The sequence below is a fragment of the Pogona vitticeps genome, chromosome 3, assembly GCF_051106095.1.
Source record: "Pogona vitticeps strain Pit_001003342236 chromosome 3, PviZW2.1, whole genome shotgun sequence".
NCBI lineage: Eukaryota > Metazoa > Chordata > Lepidosauria > Squamata > Agamidae > Pogona > Pogona vitticeps.
Genome location: NC_135785.1, coordinates 103,959,093 through 103,981,125, shown reverse-complemented (window position 1 = coordinate 103,981,125; position 22,033 = coordinate 103,959,093). Strand labels below are relative to the sequence as shown.

Genomic DNA, 22,033 nt, shown 5'->3' with positions numbered 1-22,033 from the left:
CAGACAGAAAACATGGTATGACCACAAAGCTAGAGAGAGGCACTTTGACCCAGGGGAGGAAGTGCTTTGGCTTAGGCCCTGCAGAGAGAATAAACTGCAGCTCAAATGGGCAGGACCATATAGGGTCATTTCCAAGATGTCAGACCTGAACTACCTTATAGAGCAGGAGGAGAACCAAGCAAGGAGGGTGGTTCATGTGAATGCCCTAGGACCCTACTATAGAGGGGAACAGAGGGTTTTATTCGCGATAAAAGCAGCTGAGAGTGAGGAAGCTGAATTACCCTTCTGGGAGGGTAGAGGGGAAGTAAAATACAACCCAGAGGAGGTAAAGATCAGTCCTGCACTCACCCAAGACCAGCAGCAAGAACTAGAAATGCTGCTTGGTAGATATCAACAGGTGTTTTCCAGCAAGCCGGGGATAGTGAAGGGAGTGATGCCTCGGATCCACACAGGGGATGCACCCCCGCAGGCAGTATCCCCATACCGAGTAACGGGACCCTATAGGGACAAGGTGCGGAAGGAGTTGGACGAAATGCTGAGGGAGAACATAATCGTCCCCTCTTCTAGTCCTTGGTCCTCTCCGATAGTCCTTGTGGACAAGCCTGATGGGAGCATTAGGTTTTGTGTCGATTACAGGAAATTAAACCGTGTAACCACTCCTGATGCCTACCCAATGCCCAGGCTAGACAACCTGATTGAAACCATAGGGGGTTGTCGGTTCATCTCATCATTGGACCTGGTAAAGGGATATTGGCAATTAAGAATTGATCCCAGGGATCAAGAAAAGACTGCCTTTTGCAGCCCTTTTGGTCTCTATGAGTTTCGAGTCCTGAGCTTTGGTCTCAGAAATGCACCAGCCACATTCCAAAGGCTGATGGACCAGACCTTGGCAGGGCTCAGTGACTTTACAGTGGCCTACATTGACGACATAGGGATCTTCAGTAATACCTGGGAAGATCACCTGATACACCTGGAGTTAGTGCTGCAGAGGTTAAGTGCAGCAGGGCTAACAGTAAAGGCCAGCAAGTGTCAGCTGGGTAGCCCAGAAATAAAATACTTAGGTCACATGGTAGGGGGAGGAATGATAAAACCCCTGGAGGCCAAAATAGAAGCTGTTCGAGATTGGCCTAGACCCAACACCAAGAAAAAAGTCAAATCATTTCTTGGGTTGGTGGGCTACTACAGAAAGTTCATCCCGAGGTTTAGCGAGATTGCGGCTCCGCTGACCGATCTGACGAGGAAGAAGGCTGATGACCGCATCCCGTGGACCAGCGACTGTGAGGCGGCGTTCCAGAGGTTGAAGGAGGCGTTAATCAACTATCCTGTCCTGCGTGCTCCAGACTTCGACCGGGAGTTTATCATCTACACCGACGCGTCTAACAGCGGGGTAGGAGCAGTTCTGTGCCAGGAGGATGAGAATGGTGACCAGCATCCAGTGTCCTACTTGAGTAGGAAACTTCAAAAAGGTGAGAGACATTTGGCAACCGTGGAGAAGGAGTGTTTGGCCATAGTCTACGCGATCCAGAAGGCCAAGCCTTACATCTGGGGAAGACATTTTGTTCTGTGTACTGACCATTCACCATTGCAATGGTTAAAGACAATGAAAACCCACAATAGCAAACTTATGAGGTGGGCTTTGAACTTACAGGACTATGACTTTGAAGTGAAGGTGGTCAGAGGGTCAGTGAACTGTGTTGCTGACGCCTTATCAAGAAGACCTGAAGACTGAAGACGGCGAAAGAACATGGACTATATGTATATAATGAAAACAAAAAGTTAAAATGTACCTGGTTTTGAATTTGGTTGGTATTAATAAAGGTAAATTGATGTACTGTATATGGTAAAATGTTTAAATGCATATTTGCTATGGTTAACTTGGAGTGTAAGTATATGTAAGTATTATATGGTATGTATAAATGTTGTTGTGTATTTTATGCAGGTTGTTTTTTTGGTGAAAAGCACTTTTAGCTTTCCCCCTACAAAACAACTTTTAAAGAGGGGAGGTGTTACATAACAGCACTGATGTTACCTGTCTGTCATGGGTTTGGAGGGAAAGTTCCATCCTATGGGGAGTGGAAGGCGGGACATCAGGAGGAGGGGCTGTACTGTATAAATATGTGATGCCTGTGTGGTGAAGAGGGGATGCTGGGACAGACTGAGAGACACTGGGTTGTGACGAAGCAGCAGCTGGGAAGAAGAAGCTGTTGTGGGAGTCTGTGTGTCAGACAGGGTACTTCTGTGTGTCAGAGTACCAACCTGATAGGTTCAGGTGTCTGTTGGTTAGCCAGAACTGATAGGTTCAGGGTCTGTGCTTTAAGTTAAAGGTTCTAGGTGAACCAAACTGTATGCTTGTGTGTGTGAGAATAAGCCACGTTACTTTATTTTATTCACCTGATTGTTTTATTTACCCTGTTTGTATTTAAAATAAACCTTATTCTTTTATTGTTTAAAAATCCATCCCTGGTCTGTGTGACTTATTATAGGGAATGGTTGGTGGCAGCTTAGTAACTGTGTGATAGATCCCAGTAGGTCTGGGTTTGTCACATCCACATGCTTGTGGGTCAAAGTAACATAGGGTACAGAAAATGGTAAATGTATAGTAAGATTGTTCATAAGCTGTCAAAGGTAGCAGGAAAGAGCTACACAATGCTACTCCATCCATCTGAAGAGCTGCATTTAACCCATGAAGGTTCATGCTAAAATATATCTGCTAAGTCTTAAAGGTCATGGAGGTCATTGGCAATACTGAAATTATACTTTTTTGGTCTTAAAACATGCCACCAAACAGTTTCTTCTTCTTCTTTTTGTTGTGTTCAAGAAGGAAAGCCTCTCTGTGAGCCTCAGTTCCAGTACAACACTGGTGGGTGGACAGCACAAAGGAGGAGTTCATCCTTCGCACTTGTGCTTGGCTTCATATTAACTCTCCTGTTACTTTATATAATGAGCCTTGTGGCACAGTGGTTAAACTGCTGTCCTGCAGCCAAAACCGTGCTCATAACCTGGGGTTCAATCCAAGATAGGCAGCTCAAGGTTTACTCAGCCTTCTATCCTTCTAAGATCAGTAAAATGAGTACTGAACCCACTAGGGAGTGGGGCAATGTGTAGCCTGCATAATTAACTTGTAAACCGCCCAGAAAGTGCTTTAAGTGCTATGGGGCAGTATATAAATAGCACACTTTTTTTTTCCTTTATATCAATTTGGTTGCAGGCCAGACTCTGAATGCAGGCCTCCCATCATAACTGCACCCAGTTTCTAATAATAATTATATTTGCATGCTGTGAAGTGACCCTTCCCAACTTTATTAACTCATTAACTGTCAACATTCCCAAATCCTTCAAAGGGACTTACTGTAGTGTGGATACCTGGGGCCAATGGCAGGACTACTTGCATACCCCTGCCCTGAACCCCATCAGGTGAGTCCCAGGTCCCAGGTCCATGCTGTCACGTTGACAGCCCATTCTCATTCCCAAGCAGTTAACACTGAGATGACCCTCCCAGCCTCCAGCCGCCTAAGCCATGAGACTTTAGACAGCCATTGGCCTTGGGGGGGGCACCCATGCCCTTCCCTTCCTGGCAACTGAATCTCTGGATCTGCAGTGCTGATTTGTTGGTTGTACTAACAGCCCTCATGTGACCCTAAGGAATTCTGGGGGCATCCTGGGACTGTGCAGTTTCCTCAAGGCTACGCAGGCTGGTTGTTCTCTCAGGAGGCACAGCGGTGAATAGAAGACCTGGCCTTGGGCTCTTCAGTCAGCCGCCCAATTCACTGAGCTATTCTGCCAGCTGTCTTTAGTTTGAGCTGCCCAGATGTGCAGTCACTAGCAGCAGCAGTAGTCCTTCCACTTCTGGACTGCTGTTGATGTTTAATGCTTACGCAGCAGCAAACTATTTATGTTGAGCAAGGACGAAAACAATACACCCACCCCACATCAGTCATCAGAAACCCACTTTGCATTAACAAGCTGAAGAATAATAGGGCCTCATTAGCAGACAAATCAGAATATAGATGGAGGCAGATTTTCCTTGTTGCCATTAGACTCTGAGCAGTAGCAAAAACATTCCATGCTTAAAGCATCATGACTCTAATGGGGGAAAATTAAATGAGAGGCCCCAGAGCCAAGTAAAAATTAGCTTTATTAGACAGCAAACATTAATCAGTGTGGCATTAAAAAGGTAGAGAAGAGAATGTGGAGATAAAGGTGAATAAAGGACATTCTCCAAAATTTAGGTGCTCAGCTGAACCCCTATAACCCTGCTTCAATCACTGGGTGAATAAACAGCTTCAAAGGTCTCTTCAATGGGCATGAGAAAAATATTACTGGTTATTTTAATGGAAACAAACACGTTAGTTTTCCACAGTGTTTCCAGACATAGCTATCAGAAATTGGATTTACAGTTCCCAGAATGCTCTGCTTGCAAGCATTGAAGAAGTTATAATCGAATTTATTTCAACACTTGCTGATAGTTCTCCGTAATGGTTTTTTTTCCCCATAGGATCTATACTTACAGACACAATCTCTTCCATAAAACTGATGAAAACATAGGAACCTAGCCTTATTTTAGCCTTTGTAGAAAGAAATACTTCAGGAGACCCTGATGTTTCCAATTGATGGAGGAGAAAGAGGGGTTGTTATGCCAATATATTGGTGAAGTGTGTCTTCACAGCTGGAAAAGAGTCCACACTGTGTCTTGAGTCTCTGCCAACCATCAACCTTCCAATGAGTATAGGGGATGACTTAAGCTAAGAAAGAACTGCCACGGAGAACAGATTTCTGAAGAAGTCCTTCATCCTTTACCTCACTATGAATTTAATGGATAATGTATTATAACAAATGCAGGTCAACAGAACACACTGTACACTTCTCTAGGCTGTGGAAAGTTGGTTCGTTAAATTTGCATCCATCTTCTCCCTTATCCAGTTGCAGAACACGGTAGATAGTGGACACCCTTTGTACAAGTGCAAGGTAGCCATGGTGCTGCTTCCTAGGCCTGGCTTCCCACCCAGCAGGCTTTGTCCACTCAGAGTTAAAACTGGCAGTTAGAAAGCTATTTCAAAACAACAACAACAACAACAACAACAAAATAACCTAATGTGATAATACTAAGGCCCGAGAAACTAGTTAATTACTATCACACTTAAAAGTGAGAAATGATTAGCATTCATTTGTGCATCAAATTTGAAGTGTGCAATATATTCAAATATTTTAAAAATATGAGAAATATTAAAATTTTAATATGCAAATACTAATTGTTATACTTGCAGTTTTAAAAAGAATTTTTTTTGTTTTAACATAGAAATACAGTGGTGCCTCGCTTAACGAGTGCCTCGCTGAGCGATGAAATCGCTTAACGAGGCACTCTGGGCCATCGCTGGAGCATTCGCTCAGCAATGGCCCCTATGGGGTTTTTTCGCTTTGCGAAGATCGCTAAGCGATTTGCTTAGCGATCTTCGCATAACGAAGCCGGGGAGAACAGCTGGTCGGCGGTTCCAAAATGGCCGCCGGAAGGTCCGCGCCGCATTTTCGCGCCCTGCCCTTGCTTAACGAAGGCGCGAAAATGGCGGCGCTATGAAGAAACATCGCTGAACCGTGAGTTTTCAAGCCATAGGAACGCATTGAACAAAGTTCAATGCGTTTCTATGGCTTTTTAAATTCCGCTATGCGAGGCACCACTGTACCTAAAATATACAGTATTAGGCATAGGTACTTTCAGTTACTTTCTGTTACATTTTAAAATTTTGATTACAAGCCAATGGGCGGTGATATAAGACATACCTGTTTACCTCATCAGTTTCTCAAACAGGTGAAGACCTTCTCTTCAGGCAAAATTTTTATTAATGACTGGCTACCTGGGTGGGGTTTTAAATGGATCATTGTGCCTTACTGCTTTGAACATGTTTTTGGTGATGATGCTTTGTTTACCATCTTTTAGTGTGCCATTTGTTCGATCCTTTATAGCAGAGGTCCCCAACCCCTGGTCCACGGCTCATGCCGGTCCGTGGCCTGAGCTGGACTGGGCTGCGGAGACAGACCTCCCCTCCCACCCACCTGCACACACTCCCCCCCCCGCACAGCCCATTTGCGCCTGTGCCTTCCCCCAAGTTGGGTTCATAAAGAATCTATACCTTTATTGTTGCAAAAAAAATTACAATTAACTGGTTATTTACAACTGGCTCTAACCATGCTGTGAGTTGAATTAACTTTTCCATGCTTTATTTTGGTGGTGTTGCTGTTGTTAAATAAAACTGGTTGCAAGTGAACAATTAATTGTATCATGGGATTACTACATGGCAGAAAATGAAACATTCCAATTCCATAAGCTTATAGCAAACTGTCATTTTAGTACCCTTGTTGGCAGACTTAAAGGAGTTATTTACAAGTGGCACATAACTAAAATAAATTCAAGCACATGGTCATTGATCTCAGTATTTTAAAAGGGGGGGCTGTCAAGTCTAACTCTTCATATAAAATTCTATTAGCATAAAAATGAAATATGATACAAAATAAAAAGCAAGATTGCAAGACAGAAACCCAGATAGCTTATTTTTCTTCCAGCTTTTTTAACACGTCAGGAGAAACAGAATCACTGTACATTTTTCACTTCACTGTAGGTTGTATGGGAAACTTGTTTCTACCTATGAAAGTGCATCCATACGCCGCTTTGAAGATGGGAGAGTAGACAACATCCGATCAGCCACTCCTGAAGCTTTGGCTTTTGCGAAAGAAATGGTGGATAAGAAATCATCTCTACAAGTATGTGAATAACTATCCTGCTACCTACCATCTGTTCATTTATGTTTTGCTCTGAAAAGGCCTAACCTTTTGTTTCCCCTTTTGGAAAAACATAAACCTAAAACTGGAGGATCACACTCTTGAAAGGCCTCATTGTCCATTTGAACGCTATTCACCTCCCACATCTTTCAAAGGCACCAAGGACTCCGTTTCCCAATACCAGAAGTGTTGTTTCGACGAAAGGGCAAGGGCACCCTTCCAAGGCCAGAGGGAAGGGAGAAAGGTGGCCTCTTACTTGTCCACCCCAGGTCTAAATCATACCAGCACAAACACCCACACACACGTTTCTCTTTTTCTCTCTCATACAGAAAGCTCCTAACACAAATGTGCATCTGGAATAGGAAAGGGAGGAAGACCTTGGTACAGAGAAATGGCAGTAAGCAGGGGGAAAGTACACATACACCTCTCTCTCAGAGCTCTAGCCTCCCAGAGATGCTTTTATTAACGAAGAAAGAAAATGCTCCAGAGCATCCTTTGTGCACATTCCTAATGAATCATGCACTTGCCCTTAAGCAGAGTAATTCAGTACTGCTCAATTTTCAAGTGACCTCAGCAGGGAGCTCTCCTTCAGCTGGGTTCTGTACTGTCTCCCACTGCAGTTTTTTTCTGTGGTAATTATCCCATGTCTCCTCCTAGCATTTAAACTCATTAAACTCTTCCAGCTTTCTTTCTGTTTTTGAAGCCATTTTTTTTAAAAAATATTCCCTTTGAACATTTCTACTTCCATTACACCTGGAAGGAATAATTTCTCAAGCAGTGCTGGACAGAGGCAGCCCTGTCCTCACTTCTATTGGCCGGATGATCTCTCTCTCTCTCTTACCAACAGGCCTGGAATTTTTTAAAGATCCACCACATCACTGGGTGAAAGCTGTAGGCAGAGAAGACAGGAGGAGGAGTGGGCTGCTCAGGACGTTTCATCTCACTTTCAAAGAGGAAACACCAACGTCTGTCTTTGGCTTTAAATCAGAACTATGCATGGTGGCCAATGGGCAGCTCAGGTCAAAAAGCAGAAGGCTGTGTGGATAGGGAAGTAAATGCTCTCGCAGAACTTCAGATATAAAATCAGTTCAAAATATTTATTATTATTTATTTAGTTAGTTAAAGTATTTTAAATTATACTTTTATGCACAGGTCCAATGCAGAACACAAATGGGCCAGTCCTATGGATGGGCATATGAGAAAGTGACACAATCGAAAACTAGGCTGATCCAGCCATCTGCACTTTTTAATTATAGCTTCAACCTTGTTTAAGTCAATGGGCTGAAAGCAAGCTTTCCTATCAATAAACAAAACATTCGGCCCTTAGTTATCTCAAATAATTTATTTTTTGATGGATGGTTAGAATTAATTGGAGGCTTATTCACTGGGAAATTACATCTGAGGATGTTAAGGTCAGCGTCTCAGGAAAAAAAAAGTTGAAAGTAGAATCTCTGAAAGCTTATTTAACAGTCTAATCCAAAAGATATTTACTTAGAAGTTAGTCCCACATATTTCAGTGGGACTTATCCCTAACAGATATGTTTTGGATTACAAATTAAGATTTTGTTTTGGTTGAATGGAAGTTAAAAACAACTAGCCAATCAAAACAACATTTTATCTGATGTGGCATGGTCATGTTTTCATTAAAGTCAGTGACGACTTATCTATAACTGAGTGCAGCTCATAATCTGATTGGGGAGCACCTTATCCCACTATTTTGGGGTGGACTGCTCCCCCCCCCACACTCTCATCACAAACCACCTCTCCTTGCATCATCCTGTTCTAACCAAATTTGTAATGTATAAGTTTCTTCAAGGATGCTGGAAAAGTGTTGAAGAGACAGTGTATAGTAACACATAAGTCAGGGTTCACATCACTTTAAAGCTAGAACTAGTAGCTACATCTTCTAACATAAAATATACGCGGCATATTTGATCTTGTTCAAGGTCTTAAGTGGGAATCATGGCTTTGCACCCAATAGCAGCCTCAGCATGAAATCCTACCCCTTATCAGAGATGCTGGCAAGTTTTCGGGGCCAAGTCTGAAGTCCACGTCTTTGGTACCAAGTCCCAAGCACCAAATCCAAGTCCTTATTAAAAATAAGTGTTTTTCCCCAGAAAAAAAAGGGAGGAGTGGGTGGGTTCTGAGTTGCGAGTTGTGTCTGAATCATTGGGGGGGGGGCACCAATTCAAGTCACCAGTGTGACTTAAGTCCGACTTGAAAGGGAGTCCCATGACTCGAGTCCTCAACCCTGACCCTTAGCTCATCTGCAATTTATGCTGCCAAAAAAGAGACAAACTATAAGCAAGAAAAATCACAGTGTGTGACCATTATTGAGTCCCAGCCAAATATGATTGGCCGTGCATATTGTGGAGTAAATGAGATAGCTAGACATAGCTGCCGGCTGTGTTTCTAAAGTAAAATGTAGTTTGACCTTAGCATCATTAGAATGGTTCAAACACTTAGAAGCAGGACAATTTCATCTCCTCCTCTGCTTCCCTCGTAATTTTAGTAGTGTCAAATCTGTGGTACAGCAGGGTCACATTGCAAATGTCCTTAACTCACTCCACTTCATTATCAGTCCCTTAACAATGATGAGGAAATTACAATGTGATGTCAACTCATCAAGTTTACCAAATATTACCAGGAAAGGTGGAAGGGATGTTGTAGCAGAGCTTGGAATGTTTTTATAAAAAAAACAAGTGCTGGCACTAGTTGTTACTTTTGTACACATTTGTCATTACAAGAGTAATGCAGAGAAGTGGGAAACATTAGCTTTTTAAAACAACAAGTCCCATAATACCTGAGGAGGCTTGTCCATTTAAGCTGGTGTGACATGATGAGATGCCTCAGTGAAAAATGTTACAGTCCCACAAGTTTCCTTCCAAGGAGGAAGGAAAGAAAGTTTTCTCCCCGCCCCCTTCAAAGTTGTTATGATATAGAAGCAATGTTTCTACTACCCTTTCCCTTTCAGAAGCTATGCACAGAGAGACACTCAAAGAGAGCAAACACAGAAGGACTGGCTTACTGTTAAGAAAGGCACAACCAACCCATCCAGTGCTTCAGATTCTTAAGCAAAACAGAAAGCATCCTTGTTCTGAGTAATTCATGCAATTTATGAAAGTGTGTGCAATGCATATTTTTGTGCAAGAATGGACATTAAAAAAAGAAAAGAAAATAATTTTCTCAGCAATGCAAGAACTATATCAAAAGTGGCAGGAAATGTCTTGCCTTCCTTGTCAGTGAGGAAAATGTTGCAGTCTCATGACTTCTCTGTGAAGATTCATTTGAAATAAGGTGTTGGAAGAAAGTATTACAGATACGCTGAAGTTGTAGTGGGGAAAAGATGCTAGATATAATCAAGGTTAAATATCTAGAGTAAACATTGAAAAATTGAGGCTATTGTCTTTGGGAACCTCGTGAGAAGACTCACTGGTAAGACAATAATGCTTAAAAAAACTTGGCAGCAGGAGAAGAGGGAGACTGAATAAGAGGTGGATTGGCTCAGTAAAGGAAGCCATGGCCTTGAAATTGTAAGAGCTGAGTGGGGTCATTAATTCAGGGTCACTGCAAGTCAGAAATGATATGATGGCACATATCATGTGCACTATATCCTGAAACATTCATCCGTACATACATTATGGAACTTTTTTGAGCCAAGAACTGCTTTGCAATATTTGAACTGGCAGAAAATTAAAAGAATAATTATGTTCCAATCAGCGCATTAATGTGGAAGGTGTGGGTCAGATTAGTTTGGCAGATCAAATTAAGTCAAGTTTCTTCAGTTGCATTCGTTTTTGCAACAAATACATATTGAAAAAATCAAAGAATAAAACTACCAACAAAAAAAAGTCAGGAGGAAAAACACAGCCCATTAGATGCAAAATAGAATGAGGGACAGTCGTACAGGTTACAGTTCAGGTTACTTTATTAGACCTCATTTTAAAAGGAACTGCCAAAACTTTGTTCAGAAATACCAAATATTAAAGCATCTCTAACTGGGGAGGGGGGAGCCACATATTAGAGCTTCCTTCTGAGTAAACATTCATTGTAATTGTGTTCTTATGTAACCTAATGGTGTATAAGAACCATTCAATTATGAAAGTATTTCTAATTCCATTCAATTATGGAAATATTCCTTTAAAAATTGTTCTTTCCCCTTTTGTTGTCTACAGGACTCTGAGAAAATGCAGCTGCTTAAGGATGCAATAACTGCTCAGACTAATTATACTATATTGGTAAGCAAAATATTATTTGAGCCTGAAACTCAAATGTAGGGTTTTTAAAAAACTTCTTGTATATAAAATGCTAATGATGTGATATAGTCATAAAATTAATAACTTTTTCTTATAGGTGCTGATGCTATGTTACAGCATTCCTATCATTACACAATTATCTGTTTCAGTCTGTAAATATTTCCACAAAATATAAAGCATACAGGCGATTGGGGGGGGGGAACCTTTATCCAAGCCAGAATATGTACTATTCTATATGCCTCAGGGGTACATATGTATCACATATGAGCATGACCTCATGATGAACATGCTCTCATGTGCAAATTGTGATTTGAATGTAAAACTGGTTCCCAAAATCATTGCATAGAAATATGTTTATTAGTGGGAATATAATTTGTCCTAATGAACAACAGAAAAAATAGTGCTGAGCATGAAATATGAAGATTTTTATTGAAGTATGGGTGTCTGTGTTCTGTGTCATAAGTGACTTACAGTGACCCTAACAGGGCTTTCAAGGTAAGTGAGATATTTAAAGGAGTGGTTTTACCAATTCCACTTCCCTAGTGAATTTCCATGACTAAGCAGGGATTCAAACCCTGTTCTCCAGAGTCCTAATCCATTATTCTATCCACTACACCACACTGGGAATCAATGGAGAGCAGTAACCATTTATTAAGTCAGCTTTAATAAACTGCTGACATTTACTCTGCTTCAGGTGAAATGTTTGTGCCCACCAATAATTTAGAGCTGACGCCCGGAACTGCATCGTGCCATTTTGTCATATGACAAAATATGACAATGAATATTTTCCTGTGAAAACTCTCACAAAATCATAACGACAAAAGAGCATACGTGAATTCACTAGGCCGTTTTACATTAGTGAAGTATTTTTGGATGTTCACAGTCACTTTCACTGGTGATGGGTCATGAGTATTTGGTTTCTGATATGTGAAACCATGAGTCAGACCCCAATTAAATTAGTGGCACTTGCATCCTCTAGTGAAATCAATGTGAAATATTAGCTGTGACTAACTTATGTCTCATTGATTTCAATAGGATTTAAAAACAAATGCCTGGATACACTCTACCCTAAGTTTATATTTTGAGTTCAGACAGAGAGTTCAAATGAACTTTTATCCTGAGGACTGTTTGAGTTCACATTTGTTTAGCATCAGTAGTCCTGCCCTATCTATTGCTATAATGCAGTGGTTCTCAGCCTTGAGTCCCCAGATTTTCTTGGACTAATACTCCCAGAAGACTTCACCACCAGCTGTGCAGGCCAGGTTTTTGGAGAGTTGTAGTCCAAGAACATCTGGGCATCCAAGATTGCAAACCACTACTGTAAGGTCATTTACTTTACTTCACGACATGGCACTATCACTTAAGGCAGTGGTCCCCAACCTTGGGCCTCCAGATGTTCTCGGACTTCAACTCCCAAAAATCCTGGCCAGCAGAGGTGGTGGTGAAGGCTTCTGGGAGTTGTAGTCCAAGAACATCTGGAGGCCTAAGGTTGGGGACCACTGATTTAAGGGATAGTCAATCCATGTTTATTTATTTTATTTAAAATATTTTTAGCTGTCTTTCTCCTTAAAACAGACCCAAGATGGCTTACGTCATTAAAAGACAGTATTTAAAGCTAACAGCACTGAGTATACAAAGACTAAAACGGATGAAACACATGCTATATTAAAAAACATAAGCAACACCAAAACACAGTAGGGTAAAACGATCCATTTAAAAACCATACTCAGGCAGCCAGTCACTAAAGGAAAATTTGCCTGAAGAGAAAGGTCTTTGCCTGCTTGTGGAAGGACAGTAAAGAAGGAGCCAATTTAATCTTCTGTAGAAGAGAATTCCAGAATCTGGGGGCAGCAACAGAGAAGGCCCTGTCCTGTGTCCCCACCAAACACACCTGTGAAGGTGGCAGCATCGAGAGAAAGGCCTCTCCTGGTGATGTTAACACTCGAGGAGGCTCATAAAGGGAGATCCATGGGATAGCGTGGGCCCAGGCCATTTAAGAATTTATAGGTTAGAACCAGCACTTCGAATTTTGCCCGGAAACATTGTTCTTTGCAATAAGAGCAGGACTCAAGCTGAAATAATTACTAATTAATGGCACCTTCTCTGTTAGACACAAGAAATTAATTTTAGAGCATGAATTTTCTGTCAGTTTTGATCATCTGTTTCCTAGTTATCTTTAGAAGAGAACTTATTTTTAAAAAATTATTGCTCAACAGTTGGAAGGACAATGATCATAAATTCACAGATCCAGAAACAAAATTAAAGTTACAGACGTTGAACTAGGTTCAGAAGACTCCCATATATGATTGGAAACAGAGTTTGGAAGAGTTACTTTTTGGACTATAGTTTCCAGAATTTCCCTGTGATAATGGCCTCTGAGGGATTCAGGAAACTGTTTTCTGAAAAATTAATGACGTCCATTGACCAAAAACAATGCATAGGTCATTGTTATCTCCATGCATTGAAACTCTTCTAAGGCTGAATTTTTGAGTTTGGGAATGTTACAGCCTGCAACTCCCAGAATTCCATTGCCAGTATGGCCAGTGAGTTTAATAATCCAAAAGAGTAACTTCTCCATTCTTTGCTGATTCTGACGTTTCAAACATTTGTTCAAGACACAAGAGAGTAGACAAAACAGTCCAAGTTTTCTCTCTATCTTGTTGGCAATCCTAAACCCAATACCATTGCACTTAAGAAAGAAGAAATACCCATCTGTTTAAAAAGAAACAAGAAGCCTTGAGGCATAGTTTAATGTTATTTAATTATCCCCTTGTTAGGGAAACAGCACTGCCAGATTAAAACTGTAGCCCCCCAAAATTTAATTTAGAATCTCTCCCCCCGCCCCCCACATATGTTGACTCACCCTTTATTTTGTTAGCCCATCTCAGTCTCTTTCTCTTCAGACATGACATTAATCTACCTTGGGGGGAGAAATGCCATTGCTAAGAGCCTTATAAATCAAGTTGGATAGCAAAATATTTCCATTGATCTTTCAGTCCATTCCTCTTGATGGGGGTGGGGGTGGGGGAAATCATGATGGCCATTCCTAGGTTTTACAATCCTTCCTCATGACTCATGGAATATGTGCCCCAATGGATATGACAGCATTAGTCTCTAGGGTATCTGTTTTCCTAATGAGCCACAAAAGGTTATTTATTCTTGCTCTTAGCATAATTTACCTGCTAGGTATTAGCAAAAAGCAGAACCATTTCACTTCCCTTGAACATTGCACGTATTCCGCCTCTGCCATCAATTCACTTAAGTGTTTATTTGCTTATTTAAAACATATATTTGTCCCTTTTCTGTCCCCTCGAGTCCCAAAGCAATGTACAATAGATTAAAAACGTCGCTTGAAATGTGGAACATTGTTTTAAAAACTGATGAAAAACATTCCTTATACACTAATTTTTAATATCAGTGTTAAACACCAAAGGCCATCAAAAAAGCAATAATTTGTATGCGAAGGCAAGGTCTCCCTTTGTAATATGGAAATATCAATTCAGAGCCCAGCTGTACAGGATTGTTGCACAGACTACTGAAAGAATGTAGCCTGCTTCACATGTTTATACCTACTCAATGAAGGGGAGAGCAGGGATGAGCAGTTTGGGTCTGTTCCCCTTTGGTCGCATTCTGTGTGGGACATAACAATTAAGGTCTTTCTGCAAAATGACTAAACAACAAGTAACTTTTTCCCCCAATGTAATGAGTATTGTTTATTTGTTGCTTTTTCTAGTTACTTTCAGAAGGCAAATGTATTTGGGGGAAATTGTAGGGGTTTTGTTCCCCCTCCCCCATTTTTTGGCCATTTTCTTACATATTTGGACAATACTTTTCCCCTCAAAGGAACCACAAAGTAAAGGAAAAAATAATGCACGAAATAACAAATAATGCAACAAGGTGTGATTTAAAAAAAAAAAAAAAAGATAATAATTCACAAAGGAGCACATCCCAGAAAAATATCTCCTGTTTTCTCACATGTGATTGGAATCAGAGCTTGGATAAGCTACTTTCTGGAGTACAGTTTCCAGAATTCCCCAACCGCTGTGAACTTCTACAGGAATATTTTTTACATTACACCAAGTACAGTAGGATTTCAGCCACTAACTTATTTTGTATATACTGACTTCAAAGTAAGTCTCAATGCATTCAGTGGGTGTTACTTCCAGAAAAGTAGGTAAGGGGTTGAAGTTGAAAAGGTTTTGAACTGAACCTTCTTAACATTAGATTATATCCTATGAGAGTCATCTTGAAGAAAGTACTGTATGTTTAGTGTCAGTATGACTCAATGGCTGAAATCCTGTACCATAGCTACATGTAACTCAGTGTTAGCCCCCACAGTAGCTACAATACGTAGCACCAAAATTATAGATATGCTATCCATGACGTCCTTCTGCCGGGGCATTACACAACAGTCACAATGGGAACAATGCAGATGAGTGCAATAGATTTATGTGATTCCCCACTGCCTTGGTGTAACAGCTGGCAAATCTACACAGGCATAATTTTATGTTAAAGGTAAAGGTAAAGGTTCCCCTTGACATTTTTAGTCCAGTCATGTCCGACTCTAGGGGTGGGTGCTCATCACGTTTTCAAGCCATAGAGCCAGCGCTTGTCCGAAGACAGTTTCCATTGTCACGTGGCCAGTGTGACGAGGAAATGCCGTTTTACCTTCCCACCAAGGTGGTACCTATTTATCTACTCACATTTGCATGCTTTCAAACTGCTAGGTTGGCGAGGAGCTGGGACAAAACGAGGGGAGCTCATTCCCTCATGTGGATTCGATCTTACAACTGTTGGTCTTCTGACCCTGCAGCACAGAGGCTTTTGCGGTTTAGCACGCAAACAGGATTTTAGCCGATGTGTTGATTTCCCTGGAAGGTATTTAAAAGTTTCCTTTAACCAAACTGGCTTTCACGCAAACATACTTTGGCAAATTAAAAGTGATAACTACTGTATCTGCGGGATGTATCTACAGTGTTGTCCATATTGAATAACACCCCATTTTGTTCTGTGTCACCTAGGCTATTACTGGTATGGCGATAGACAATCACTTGCTGGGCCTGCGAGAGATGGCCCGAGAACACTTCAAGGAACTGCCAGACATATTTACTGATGAAACATATTTGACAAGTAATCGATTTATTCTGTCCACCAGCCAGGTGAGTGAAATTCATATTGGGATTAGTCATTAAAAAGGGGGGGATCCCCATTATTCTCTCTGTGACAGATGTTATGAATCAGTGACAAGCTTTGGCATACCTTGTACTGGTTTAGCAACTCCAACAGCTCTCCAAAATGCACTGATTTCTTGTTCCTTATATTTTTGACAAACCAGATTAATAGCAAATGGTTTTTTATTTGGGTGGCAAAAAAAGAGGACTGGTGAACAACAGGCCACAGGTAGTCTCTCAAAAAGAGCATATGGAGAGTCCTGCTGGATCTGACCCAGGACCTATCAAGCCAGGCTAATCTCTCTGGATTTCATAAGCCAAATATGTTAGTATTTGGATGGAAGATCACCAGAACATAGTACTGTTCTCCAGCTTTGGCTGTTCTTTAAGTCCCCATCATGTGGTACTTGTACACTTAATGCCTGTGATCCTGGCAGAACCATCATGACTGGTATCCATTGATTGCTATCAAATATCAGCACTATCCTGTCTGTAGTGATCTACAACTCCGTACCTAAAGAAATGAAAATTGTTGTCCTAAGATTCTGAATGTTACAGAAATCCTCTTGCATAATTTATGCCTGTGTAGGTATGATCGTATCACTGGTGGAGGAGACTTTTTGGTAATTAAAAACTTCCACCTTTTGTCCTGTGGCTTCCATGGCTTTGACTCAGTGAAACAGATTACTTGTGAGTCTGACAAGCTGTGGCTAAGAAGTGGGAAGTCTCTAATTACCAAAAAATCTTTCCCTGTGGGTGATGTCATCACCCTTCCACAAGCACTGCTTAAACAGATAGATTTTGGGCAGAAAGTGTATATGCTGTTGCATCTTTCTTTAGTTGGTTTTACACGTAATGCTCTGACTGTGCTTAAGCACATGTTTGTCAAATCTGCCTGATCATTTGAGGTGTGTCAGTTCATTTCTGATCATCTCAAGGGAACCACAGAGAACGATGGAGAAAAGTATACAGAAATATCCATGTGTGAATGGTGGGAATTACTTTCCTTACATTTTCTGGCACTCTGACACATACCTATCTTGTCCTACCATACACATGAGACTGGGATGCAATCCTATGCATTCATGTGGGAGCAAGCTCAGAAGTTACTTTTAAGAAGAGTGAGCATAATATCATTTTAGGACCATCCATAATTAACCAGTAGGTGGATGACATTCTGAAAGTTAAGTGCCAGGCAAAAACATTTTTATCTATCAAAACAATTTGGCAGATTTTAATGAATGACTCTCTTAAAACCTGGTGATGTCCCTGCATAAATAAGCGACATCTTTGCAGGGTATCTTAGTGTTCCAGCACTGGGGCCTGTCAAACCTATTTGGAAAGGGACATATTGTTACTCACCCCAAACTCTGGAAATAATACACAAATCTGGAGCAGCTGTGTGTATCTGTGCAAGGCTGGGATCCGATACACATTTAAGCTAAGGGTCACTCCTATTGTTAAAACCAATGGCTGTAAATAATCATTCCTACTGTCAAAAATTTGAAGAATATGACACCAGTGTTAATTGTTGTTAAACAAAGCAATCTGAATTTTCAAAGAGCCCTATACTGTCTTATCTCACTGGTCTTCAAAACAACCTTGTCACTTAAATGGATCACAACTCTTGATTTTTACAGATGGAAAACTAAGGATGATTATTTGATCAAAGTCACCCACTATCTGCATGACAAATACAGATTTGATCTTTGCCAAGCACTGTGAGAGCAATTTTGGGAGCCCAAAGAAACCAGTATTCATAGGCTCATCTTCTAAGCAAAACTGATAGCTGTATCAAACATACCTTCTTCTCTCCCACGTCCAGCTCCACCTCCTTCTGCTTCAGACCCTGTTGCAAAGGAATCCCATAGCAATTCCTGTCTCCTGTATAGCAGTCCTCAGAATATGATTCAGCCAATTTCAGTGTTATTCTCCAAATTCCATACTAATGTAGACTCACCTACATGGCATAGCAAGAAAAGACCAGTGTTGGAACTTAATACTGTAACACTACATTGTTAAAGGAAAAAAACAGTTAATTAAAAGAAATGTAAAGGGGGGAAATCACAGAGTTGACCTGTTAATTAATTTATTACATGTTGAAATTAAAACTTACCATTTCAATAAATGAGAAATGTATCATTTAAAATTAATTAAAGGACCAGTAAGTAAGTAAAGTAATTGAGTTAAGTAAAGTAACAATCACTGCTCAGAAATATGTTGGAAATAAATAATTTTTTTAAAAAATGAATTGGGTTCACAAATTATTTTTGACAAATAATCACTCTGTGTCTGCTATTCAGTTTGTTGCAGTGGTATAACAAAAACATAAGACCACAAGGGCTTTTGTCATAAGAAGAGAGGCTTCTAATGCAGCGCACAAACATAAAGATCTACTCGGCCATTTGATCTTGTCGTGATGTCTGTGGGTTTTCAGACATGACTGAGCGTAGCCAGAATACCACTACATAAATTCTCCAAGAAACTATCCGTGGGCAAAAAGTGAATCTGAATAGCTTTATGGTCTTCGGCTGTTGCACAGCAAATTTATCTGACAAATTGTAACTCTATTAGTGGGACTAATGGCCTGTCCAATGCCATTGAAAGTGCTAGATGCCTTTTCTTTTCATTTCATTTCTTTTCTTTTTGAAAGCCTGTTTATAACAAAAGACGGAAAGTACAAATTTCTTAACAAACACCATATTTCCTTTAGTATAATGTATTTCATCTTTTTACAACCTGACTGGGAAAACCAAACCTTTCATTGAAAAAGGGTACGGGATTAAGCTAATAGATTCCATCCCAACATACCAATTCCAAGATTTTCCCCTGGCAAATAAATCTTTGAGATTTACAAAAGCCTGTCTAATAAATTGAGTGAAGTCTCAATACCTATTCAGTATTCAGATTTCAGGAGTAAGAAAGCAACTTGTAACTTGCCAGCACACAAAGAAATAATGAGCAAATCCTGTGCTTTTAAAAGCTACTTCTTTTTCAAAATCTATGAAATAGACAAAAAAATTCTTTGAATTTTGTAGATGTTGGATATTTCATGATGACAAATAAGCTGCTTGCACACACAAAGACCTGGGGTAGATCCAAACAGTTTCATAGAGACTGCGCCCCTCAGTTTCCATGAGACTACTCTAGATATACCTACGTTTGGATCCAATGCTTCAACTTTGAAATACTTGGAATAAATTAAAATGGCCAAATTATTGAAATCATACTGGCCAGGCTCCAAACAACAATGGTTGTCATTCTAACAATGGTCAAGAATTCTAAACAATTCAGGTCTGAATTAGATAAAATTCTTAGCACATCATTAGAAGCGTAGCTTCCTTGAGAGGTTAAAACAAAGTCTGTTTCTTGTATAAGATGCGCTTTCCCTCCCTTTGCATATTACAAATTAGCTTTTGCTCTGGTTGGCTGGTCACTGCAATTGCAAAAAGGCTTTGTTTGCAAATTTGATTGTGCAGGGACAGAGGTTTGAAGGAATTGTGTGCCTAGAGGGAAATTTAGGAAAAACATATTTCCTTTGTCCCACAATTTGATTGCCTAATTGGCAGGAGTATCCATTGAAAACTTTCAGAAGGAAAGAAGATGGACATGGGATGTCAACTGATCCCATACAACTTGTATTATTCCACCAGAGAATATTGACAGCTGCCTAGGCAGTACTCTCAATGACAGCTCTCTTGGGTAGGGCTGAAGGTACACTGCAACATTCTACTGCAGTTCATGTTTGTGAGTATTATCCTCCACTGACTCACAGAGTTGTGTCAAATTCATGTTGGTTGCTTTGATGACACTGTCCAGCCATCTCATCTCCTGTCGTCCCCTTCTCTTGCCTTCACACGTTCCCAACATCAGGGTCTTTTCCAAGGAGTCTTCTCTTCTCATGAGATGGCCAAAGTATTGGAGCCTCAGCTTCAGGATCTGTCCTTCCAGTGAGCACTCAGGGTTGATTTCCTTTAGAATGGATAGGTTTGTTCTCCTTGCAGTCCAGGGGACTCTCTAGAGCCTCCTCCAGGACCACAATTCAAAAGCATCAATTCTTCGGCGGTCAGCCTTCTTTATGGTCCAGCTCTCACTTCCATACATCACTACAGTAAAAACAATAGCTTTGACTATTCTGACTTTTGTTGGCAAAGTGATGTCTCTACTTTTTAAGATGCTGCCAAGGTTTGTCATTGCTTTCCTCCCAAGAAGGAATATATATATTTGTGTGTGTGTGTGCGTGTGCGTGTGTGCGTGCGTGCGTGCGTGCGTGCGTGTGTGTGTGTGTGTGTGTATGTATGTATGTATGTATGTATGTATGTATGTATGTATGTATGTATGTATGTGTGTATATATCTGTGTGTGTGTGTATGTGTGTGTGTGTGTGTATTCCTAGCCGTGTGTGTGTGTGTGTGTGTGTGTGTGTGTGTGTGTGTGTGTTGTGTGTGTTCTGCTTCAGACCAAGAAGCAGCATATTATACCATATACTTATGGTCATTGGGTTATTTTAACACCACCGCTGACCTTTAACACAACAGTCTTTCTTTGCTCCTGAACAAACAGGTTCCAACTACTATGGAAATGTTCTGCTGCTACGGGCCTGTGATCCCGAATGGCTATGGTGCCTGCTACAATCCACAGCCAGAGCACATCTTGTTCTGCATTTCAAGTTTTAAAGACTGTAAAGAGACGTCCTCCAGCAAATTTGCAAAAGCCGTGGGAGAAAGTCTCCTGGATATGAAAGAGCTGTGCCACAAATGCAACGTGACTCAGACAAGCAGCCCAGCTAAACAAGCAGCACCTTCAACATCTCAGCTGGGCCGTAAGCAGTAACTGGGTGTGCACTGTAACCTTCCCTTTCCTCTCTTTTGCAGCTGCTTCTTAAGGTTGAATAACATTGCTGGGCAAAAGCAAGCAGAAGACAAGACCCTTGTTCAGTCTTTCTGGACCTAGCACCTCCCGGGTAATCCTGGACTGTCATTCCCATCAACCCCAGCCAGATTGTTGGCTGTGGGTGATGGGAGTGGTAGCCAAGCACCTCTGGAGAGAAGGCTGGCCTATTTGTAGAGAAGAAATTGCCCTAAGCTTTTCCTTTAGCTTAGATTTCTACTGATATTTATCAAGATGACCTAAAAAGGAAATCTTGTATATCCAGAAAGAACAAAGAAAAGTCCTTGTGTTCCCCAAGGTTTCACAAATGCAAGAGTGGATGATGCCTTTTATTGGACCACTAAATATTTACAGCACTACTAAGCCTGAAAACGTAGAATTTTATCGACAAAAGTTTGCAATTTGTTTAATTCTTTTGTGGTCCAATAAAAGGTACCGCCCACGCCTACAGTTGTCTGAAAAGCAAATGTTTTGGTTTTGCACAAGAATTAATGAGAAATGGGACCATGTACAAGTCATCTCAATGCATGTTTGGAAATATGCAGTTAAATAAATAATAGTATTTTATGAATATTGCAGGTAAGTTGCAATACAGTGGCCAAGGCATGCTCCCATTTCTTGGAAGCCAAATCTTCCCTTGTGGAAACATCTCTATCAATTTACCCTTTCAAGGCTCCCACCATGAACCTTCTCACCCTCCACCTCTCAGGTATGAGTGAGGTACAACTACCGTAGACATGGCTGCTGTGGAAGAAAGTTACAGTTTGATACCACTTTGACAGTCTGGGCTTTCTTCCATGGAATCCTGGCATTTGCAGTTCAATGAGAATTCTTTGTTCTAATGCTCTAATGCGTATCCCAAATGATAGCAGAAAATTTTTAGTATCTCATCAACCTACAAATGTCAGGATTCCATAGGTTGGAGAGCCTTGGCAATTTGAAGTG

The 22,033-nt window shown here is 40.8% G+C and overlaps 1 protein-coding gene across 1 annotated transcript in view; it reads left to right on the top strand.

The window, feature by feature from the left end:
• CHAT (choline O-acetyltransferase) overlaps positions 1 to 21,600 on the top strand; it is a 59,805-nt gene extending 38,205 nt beyond the window's left edge. Inside the window, exons 12-15 of the mRNA XM_020796826.3 lie at positions 6,612 to 6,753; positions 10,947 to 11,009; positions 16,049 to 16,186; positions 20,762 to 21,600. Of these exons, the coding sequence (XP_020652485.3) occupies positions 6,612 to 6,753; positions 10,947 to 11,009; positions 16,049 to 16,186; positions 20,762 to 21,031 (613 nt within the window). The 3' untranslated portion in view covers positions 21,032 to 21,600. The remainder of the gene's footprint in view (positions 1 to 6,611; positions 6,754 to 10,946; positions 11,010 to 16,048; positions 16,187 to 20,761) is intronic.
• The last annotated feature ends 433 nt before the right edge of the window (positions 21,601 to 22,033 follow it).